Source organism: Ursus maritimus, unplaced genomic scaffold, assembly GCF_017311325.1.
Source record: "Ursus maritimus isolate PB19 unplaced genomic scaffold, ASM1731132v1 scaffold_13, whole genome shotgun sequence".
Lineage (NCBI taxonomy): Eukaryota > Metazoa > Chordata > Mammalia > Carnivora > Ursidae > Ursus > Ursus maritimus.
Window position 1 is genome coordinate 68,280,689 of NW_024423675.1, and position 8,493 is coordinate 68,289,181.

An 8,493-nucleotide genomic window follows, 5' to 3' on the forward strand; every position below is an offset into this window, starting at 1 on the left:
TGTGTGTGTGTGTGTGTGTGTGTGTGTGTGTGTGTGTGTGTGTTTAAACTACACATAATATGAAAACTTAAAAATACCTTGTGGGCCAATCAAAATCTGTCTGTGGGCTGAAATACGGCTTTTGGGCAGCTGGTATAGATAGTCATTTACCAGTCTACACAGCAGGCACACCAGGACACCCCCAGCCTCCTGCTGCCAGATCGTGGGGGACGCCTGTGCAGGGCCCCGAGGTCTGTGTCTGCTGCTCCTCCCTTCCTCTCCCTGCCGCGGCTGCACGCCGCACACGATGCCCCCCTCCCCGAGTCTGTCTGCAGGGGCCGCGGGCCTTGAGGGACACCAGGCTGTCCCCTGGACTGTCCCCTGTGCACACGTGTCCCCTGAGGACACGCGCTTGTCCTCAGAAGCTGCTGGAGATGCCAAGGGGGGACGGCAGCAGGAACGTCATGGCTCCTTTCCCCGGACTCCAAGTCGCCCATCAGGCCCACTGTCCTTTGTGAGTGAAAATGCAGAAAGCATTCTGTGCTCCCTCCCTGGACAGACTGAGGGACTGACAGAGGGAAGATTCCCGGGTGTTTCCTGTGGCCGCAGTCTGGGGCCGGGAGCACTCCTGGAGAGGGGGTCCTGCGGGGCAGCTTGGAAATGCTGCCCCTCGGTCTCCCCAGCAGGTGGGAGAGGGCCAGAACACCAGGGGTGTGGGAGGGAAGCAAGGACGGACAGACAGACAGAAGGAAGGGAGGAAATTGGTAACCGTGGTGCTCGTGACATCGTGACCCCAGCCTCGTTCCCCAATTCCTTCTGTGCTGTATGTAGTTGTTTTAACTTAGAAAGTAAGAATACAGTTTGGGCCAAATATTCCTGCTGCTATCCTCGACAAGGACATTAAAATACTGTTCCATGTTATGGTGTACTTTTTGAATAAAATACATACGAGGGAAGCCGTGTAGCAGTTTTTGGTTAATATCTCTGGCATTCGTAAGTTCTCTTTTCACTTCATATTCTTAGTACTTTTTAATTCTAGGTCATCTGAATTCCTTCCTGTAGACGTGCTGTGGTCTCCGTCAGTCCTCACGGGAAGGTGGAAGGAGCTGGCCGGCTGGCCGTGGGTGCAGACTCCAGCCTTCCCAGGTTTGAGCAGGGAGCCCGGAGCGTGTGGCGGAGGAAGGAGCTGCTTCGCTGGGTGCCCAGGAGGCTGTCCTCCCCTTGGTCAGCACGGGGATGCCGGCCATGCGGCTCGCTCCTGGCTCTAAGTGCCGAGCCGCAAGGGGAGGAGCTGGGGTTTTACCCCGAGTGTCGGGCTCCCTCGGGCACTGTGGGCCGGAGCGGGTCCCTTCTCGTTCCTTAGAAATCCAGGGGCTTGCCTCCCCTCGTCCTCTAGTTACCGAAGCGCATCCCTCAGAGCGTCTCCCTAAGTTTCTCCTGGGCCCCTGGATCTGGCCGGCCTTATGGGAGCCTTTACCAAACCTTCATTGCTGACGTTTCCCCGGGTTCCCACGGGTGCCCACGAAGCTTTGTCGAGGACCAGCGGGTGTGCGGGCTCACGCGGATGCAGGACCACAGCATACCCCACCCAGCTGCGTCTCCTCTGTCTGCTTTCTCCACCCGCACCTGCGGGAGCTCTGTGCGCGCGGGGGCGCGGGGGGGGGGGGGGGGGGGGGCACCAGGGACGGCAGCGGACCGCGGTTCTCAGGGACCGACGCCAACTCAAGGGGACAAAGGGGGTACAGCGGTGCCATGCTGCTGACTCAGCTGTGGAATGTTCTGGACTCAGCGACCCCGCCACGGTGAGCATGGACCCTGCGGTGCTTAGCAAACTCCGTGTCTTTTCTCCCAGAGGCCCAGTTACTGGGATGCAACTGGAATTGTGGAAAATCAAAATATAAGTAAGTAATGAAAGCCCAAGAGCATAAGGCCGAGAACATCCCAGAGAGACCCCTGTCTGGTGCCCGGACGCCCAGGCTCACAGCCTGGTCTTGCCCACTGGTGACCTGCGGTCCCCGCCACACTCCTGACCCCGCAGAGTGCCAGTCTGCTCACCTGCAAACGGGGAAATAGTGCTTTCCTTGCTTACCCCACAGGTTTTGCAAACGAAAAACGTATGGTGCATTTACTGTTTTTGGCCACAGTGTGTTATGAAGTACAGTGCACCTTGTGTGGGGTGTAGACGGTCTACACCCTCACATCTGCTGTGTGAAGGAGCAGCTGGGGTTGTGCAGGAGGGGCTGCAGCCTCCAGGAGAGGGGCATGGCTGGGCCTGGTCTGGGAGGGCAGGAGACGGACACCCCATGTGGAGGGCGACAGGTGCCAGGGCATCTGCACGGAGCCGGGGCAGCGGGGCAGGTGCTGGGGGAGGCTGCGCGCTGAAGGCCTGGCCCCGCCAGCCAGGTAACAGCTGCTCGGACAGAATTCACAGGTAGGCTTGTCCTCTGGCCGAGGCTTCAGGCGGAAAGGATATTGTGTGAGATCTGGGGCCACACAGCAAACGCCCCGGCCTGGCTGTCTTGTCCGGCACCCCGGGGCAGGGCTCCCTCTGCTCGGTCTCCAGGGTTCAGGGCGCACCCTTCTTTTCAAGGACGTAGTCACCCGCTTCACACCCGTTAGGAAGCCGGTGCTGGGGTGGAGGTGGGGGCGCTGGGACCCCTGAGCCGTGCTGGTGGGAGTGTGAAGTGGGGAACCCATATGTAGGAAACAGCCTGGCAAATCCTCAGGGAGTGGAAGCTAGAGTTCCAGGCGATCCAGCAATCCCTCTGGTACCTGCAGACTCAACAGGATGGAGAGCGGGGTCTGGAAGAGACCACTGCGCTCCCCTGTCCACGGCAGCGGCTCAGGTGCCGCCCACAAATAAATGGATCAACAGAACGTGGTCTGTCCACGCAGGGCATATTATTCAGCCTGGAAGAAGGGAATTCTGACCCTCCTGCAGCCTGGAAGCTCGGGGCCGGGGGGAGCGGAATAAGCCAGGGACATAAAGACAGACACCCTGTGACCCACCCTCATGAGGTCCCTGCTGCAGCCCCATCCCGGAGACACAAAGGAGCCAGGTGGGCAGCAGGGGCGGGGCAGGGGGAGCAGGGGTTGGGTTTGCTAAATGGGTCAGAGCTTCAGCTGGGGAAGATGGAAAGTTCTAGAGATGGACGGTGGTGATGGCGGCACTAGTGTGAATATACTTACTGCCACTGAACTGGGCACCAAAGATGGTTAAGGCGGCGAATCTTACGTGATGTGTCTTTTACCACAATGTAAAAGGGGAGATATTCCAAGGACGGCAGCGCTTGGGGAGCCCATGAACACTAGTGGTGTGGTCCAGAAGCGTCTGAAAGTCGCTGACGCACTTCACAGCCCCTGACCCAGCCCACAGGCAGTTACACAGTCAGTTCATTACCCTGACCCCTAAATAAATCAAAATCGTTGACTCCATTAGTGGCAGAAGTAACTGTGAAAATAGAGGAAACGTTTTCTCCAATAAATATGAAAAATTATCTTATTTTTATTTGTGTTAGTGTCTTCCTAGAAAATCCTTTAAGGATATTTTAAGTTTGCCTCTGGATCCGAATTTCAAAGTATATTTAAAAAAAAAAACTGTATGGTGACTAACATAACATAATAAAAAATTAAAAAAAACCTGTTAAGTAATCAATAAAGTTCATTTGTTAACTTTAAATCAGGTCGATTTGTCCATGTATTTATTATTTATTCCACAAATGTAGTCCGTGTCTGCTATGTGCCAGGCCCTGTGCACAGTGCTGGGGACGTAAAGATACATGGACGCTTTCCAAGATTCTGGGCAGGGACACAGAGGGGAGAGCAGGTGTGAGCGCCAGAGGGCGGCCTGCAGGGTGGGGGGAATGTGCTGGGGTGCAGGTGGGGTGTTGCCAGGGGGCTTTATGAAGGGGCCAGTCTCAGGGGCTGGACCAGAAAGGGTGGGCAGGAAGTCATAAGACAGAGATCCGAATGTTCTGTGCACACCTGGAAGACTTACATTTAGCCAAGGAGGAATCAGTGTCCTCCTGGAGTTGGAATAAGAAATGACAACATTAACAGGATTTAAAAACACTGACAGTCTCCTCTGAATAGTGAAAGAAATCATCACTCAGATTGAAATTCAGGCTCTTGGCCGTCCTTCCAGACAACGCTGAGATTTGCAAGACTCACAGACAAGGCTGTGCACCTGCTGAATTATGAGAAATGAGGCAAAGGAGAAAAGAAAGTAAAACTTGCGACTGACAGCAAAATTGCTGTGGTTCTGAGGCCCGTCGTTTGCTGCCTGCCCGCACTTTCCTTCTGACTCATTTCCTTACTCAGAGAAAATACTTTGGAGAAGGGCAAGAACCCTTCCTCCAGAGTACGTCTTCAGAGAAGACAGCGTCTGGTGCAGAACTTGCGGGGCTTCTGCGATGGGAGTGACAGGACGTGATGCCAGAGAAATGGCCTCAGAGGCGGGTGTCGGCTGGAGCCGGAACCTGCCAACGTGCAGAGACGGTGTCCCTTTCCACAGACGTGCAGAACGAAACTTGCGGACGACAGAAGCTCAGAGAAGATCTGGAAACGATTTCCCAGAAAGAAAGAAACCTGACAAACCTTCGAGTTGGCAGAATGTTGCGACCTGCAGCTCACAGGCCGCCCGTCCCGCTCTAGGCCCCGTGTTGGGGGGTGCACGGATAGCACGCGGTGTCCCCCCAGGGCACAGTCCGCTCGCGGGTGTAAACAAAGTTGGAGGAATAAACTGAGCCCCGGGAGCAGCAGAGTCATGCCTGCCGGACGCCAATGCTGTGCCCGGCTCCGTGCTCAATGTTTCATGCATCGTTTTCCTTCAGCCGTGCAATAATCCCACGGCTCGGGTTTTCTTACCCCCATTTCACAGGCGAGGGAAGCTCAGAGCGGTTGGGCAGTTTGTCCCAGGTCACAAAGCTAGGAAGTGACAGAGCAGGATGCTGACCAAGGGCCCTGACCGTGGCCACTCATCCAGTCTCAGAGCTCTGGGCTGCACATTCACAGAATTAACGAGGGTGCTTCAAAAACCGTGGGGCCCCAGGGCTCCCCAGACTGACCGAGTTAGAACGTTGGGCTTGGCCAAGGCATCAGGGTGTTTCTAAAGATCCCGGGTCCCCCACCTGTTGTGTGGGCAGGAGCAGAGATGAGGGCCAGGGCTCTGCTGCGATGAGACCCCCAGTTGCCGGGTGAACGAGCAGGGATCGGCGGGAAGTGCAGCCGGCTGCTGAGCTCCTGGGCAAGGCTGGCTGGCCCAGCAAGGAGCCCGGAGACCGCTGTGCCGGGAAGCTTCACGCAGAGCCTGCGCAGGGCCGCGAGCCTGTTCAGGCGGCCCGTGGGCAAGGCTGCAGTGAGTTCTGTTGGGGGGCTCTGACTTCACAGCCCGATTAACCTGTGCAGAGGGCCGCAGACCTCAATGTCCAGCCTCAGGGAAATGGTTAAGAAACATCTGGACAGATTATGGGGGGATCAAGTAAAGAATGCCTATGGAGAGTTTATCATGACGTGGAAAAGGTTATGTTTAATTGAATGTATGTTTAAGGTTAGATTTTTAAAAAGCAGCATCGTGCGGAATGGCACGTGCAGTGAGCCCACGGCAAGAAGGCAGTCACAGTGCAGACTGTATCCAGAGCAGAGAATTTTATTCTAACCTCCCGCATTATTGCCTGGCCACAGCTCTCTGCCAGTCACCTGAAATTCCACTCACTCGGGAGGACATAAAACGGGCAACAGTAGCACAGGCTCGCTGAGCGCAGTTGCCATCCTCCGGGGACCGTGTCAGGCAGAGCACAGGAAAGGAACACATGCACATTTTAAACTTGGTTCCGAGAAGGAGCCTACCTGGTAGGCGAGCGATACAGGAGGTCGGATTGCCATTTCCTCTGGCCTAAGGTCACCACTTAGCCCTGAGTATTACCAAGATCATGGGGCGGTTGGGGAAGAGCAGGGCTCTGTCCACGTGGACAAGGCAGGTGTGGCTCCAGGGAAGCCCCAGGTGTGGGCCTCGTCACAAACTAGGCCCTGTGCCTCCTCTCGGCATTTTGGGCTGTCCCTTTTGGGGACCACAGCACCAGGTTTGAACAGAGAATGAGACAAGGCGGTCAGGAAGGAGACTTCCAAACTCTCTTGTCACCGTCATGAGCTCCAGGTGTGGGGCATAATCTAAGAGCATGACGTAGGACCTGCGGCCTCCCGGGCCGGGGCAGGTCCCCGGGGGCCCCTCTGCACAAGGTAAGCCCCGGGGTTGGGTGGAAACCGCACATTTCTCCACGAGGTGTAAACTACAGGGGCTCCTCAGAGCAGGGAAGCAAAGCGAGTTTCAGAAGCATTCAGACTGTCAAACTTGAGAGAGAAGTTCTGGCGGCAATTTTGAGAAATTTAGTAGGAATGTATTTCTTATAATAAACTAGGGAACTGTGTTGTCTTTGCCATCACGTACCGTCTATGCAAACCAAAACTTCACAAACTGGAAAGCACTATGTACCAGGCAGAGCCGAGCGTGGAACACGATAAGGTACGCACCCCGAATGTGGCCTACAGCCCCGCGTGCCACTTTCCTGGGTCGGTCATCACAAGTCTGTGCAGCAGGTGGGGAGAGAGACTCTCTGCAGAGTGAAAGCAGATGACCCCCAAGACCAGACAGAGGGAGAGCAGCCCCCTCTCTGCCTTCATCCTTTCATGACAGACCCACGAGAACGCCTTCCTCCTGGGGGAAGGTGGCGGGGGTCGCAGCAGCTGTCTGCTTCCAGGTCAGCAGCTCAGTCTGCATCGTCGTGGGTGGGAAGGAGGCTCTGGCTTGCTACTGCGCTCTGCGGTCCGATGGTGCAGAGTAGCTGAAGGAAATCCCGCAGACCGCGTGTGTAAGAGCGCTGGCCGCAGGTGTGCCGGCGTGTGGGTCCCGGTCCTTGTGGCGCAGCCCCGATGTTTCCTCTCCCTGCAACCCTCAGTACTGGTTGTTAGCGCTCAGACCGCCGCCCTTCCTGTGCCCCGGGGCCGGCGGCCTGGCTGGCCTCAGGAGTAGGAGTCTTTGATGTCCCCCGGGGCCTCGGTTTCCCTCCCACGGCCCCTGAGGGTGTTGAAGACCTTGCGGTAGGAGGCTCTGAACGCGGGGTTCGAGAAGCAGTACACCACCGGGTTCAGCACGCTCTGCAGGTAGGTGAGGCCGTTGGCCACGTCGGACACGTGCACCATCACTCCCAGGACCCTGCAGCCGCCCGCCCCGCGGACGATGGCCACCAGGACCCGGGCCAGGAAGCTGGGCAGAAAGCACACGGCGAATAGGACCACGACCACGGTCACCAGCGCCTGGGCCCGCTGCAGCCTGGGCTGTCTGTCCGGGTCTCGGAGTCGCCTCTGGAGGGTCCTGACGATCCTGGCGTTGCAGAACAGGATGAGTCCAAAGGGAAGGATGAACTGCAGGAAGAACAGTGCTTCCTGCCAGATGAGGCTGAAGGAGAATTGTCCCCTGGGCTCCAGACTGGGGCATGCGGCCTCCGAGATGAACAGGCTCTGGTGCGTGAGGCCGAGCAGCAGCAGCCACACGAAGCCAGACACCCCCCAGGCCTCCCGGGGGGACAGGAGGTTGACCTTCAGCCGAGGGTGGACCACCCGGAAGTACCGGTCCATGGCCACGGCCGTGAGGAAGGCGACGCCCACCCCGCGGCCGAGGACCTGCAGGAAGAGCAGGGTTTGGCAGGACGCGTGTCCAGAGCGCCACGCCTTGCGTCTCAGGTAGAAGGCAGCGTGGAAGGGCAGGCAGAAGGTCAGCAGGAGGTCGGCCACGACCAGGTTGAGCAGGTAGACGGCGTAGGGCTTCCACACCTTGAGGCGGAAGAAGAAGGTCCACAGTGCCACGGCGTTGCCCAGAAGGCCCAGCCCGCACTCCAGCAGGAGCAGCGTGGCCACGGACACCTCCACCGCGACGCTGGGCGCCGAGCAGTTGGCGGGGGGCATGTCGCCCATCCTGCCGCCGGACTCCGCTCTACGGTGGCAGAGCACAGAGCCGGGCTTCGGGAGACGCTCCCTCCCACAAAACGAAAGAAACTGGCTTTTTCCTGCCACAGGATAGAGGAGTTCTGCATTTTCTCAGTAAGAAAAGTACTGAACCAGCATCAGGATAAAGTCAAAAGCAAACTAAAATTTGGGGAAAAAACCCTTGCAGTTTTATTCTGTTTCGTTTTGCCCTAAAAAGGGGAACTCGTGTTTCACTTCACATCATCTGGCATTTCGCTGGAGCGACGACGTCCCGAATGTCTGGCTGAGCACAGGTACGCGTCCGTGGCTGCTGCCCACGGGGCCGGAGAGGCTTCACCTCGCCAGTGCGTCTCGTCTTTGTACAGTTAAAATGATGATGGGAACCAAAGCTTGAGCATGCCTCGTGGGGAAGGGCTCCTCCCCCAGAGGAAGGACGCTGACTGAGACTTTCCTGCACGGGGCACCATCACACACGGGCACCCAGATCTGGTCCTGACATCACAGACGACACTCTGGGGGCCCACGGTTGGCCAT

At 57.2% G+C, this 8,493-nt stretch overlaps 1 protein-coding gene across 1 annotated transcript; it reads right to left on the bottom strand.

The window, feature by feature from the left end:
• Window positions 1–5,542: 5,542 nt before the first annotated feature.
• GPR31 (G protein-coupled receptor 31) lies at window positions 5,543–8,008 on the bottom strand. Its single transcript, XM_008688464.2, has one exon. It carries the CDS (start codon window positions 7,945–7,947, stop codon window positions 6,997–6,999), a length of 951 nt encoding a protein of 316 aa, XP_008686686.2. The 5' UTR covers window positions 7,948–8,008; the 3' UTR covers window positions 5,543–6,996.
• Between the last annotated feature and the right edge of the window lie 485 nt (window positions 8,009–8,493).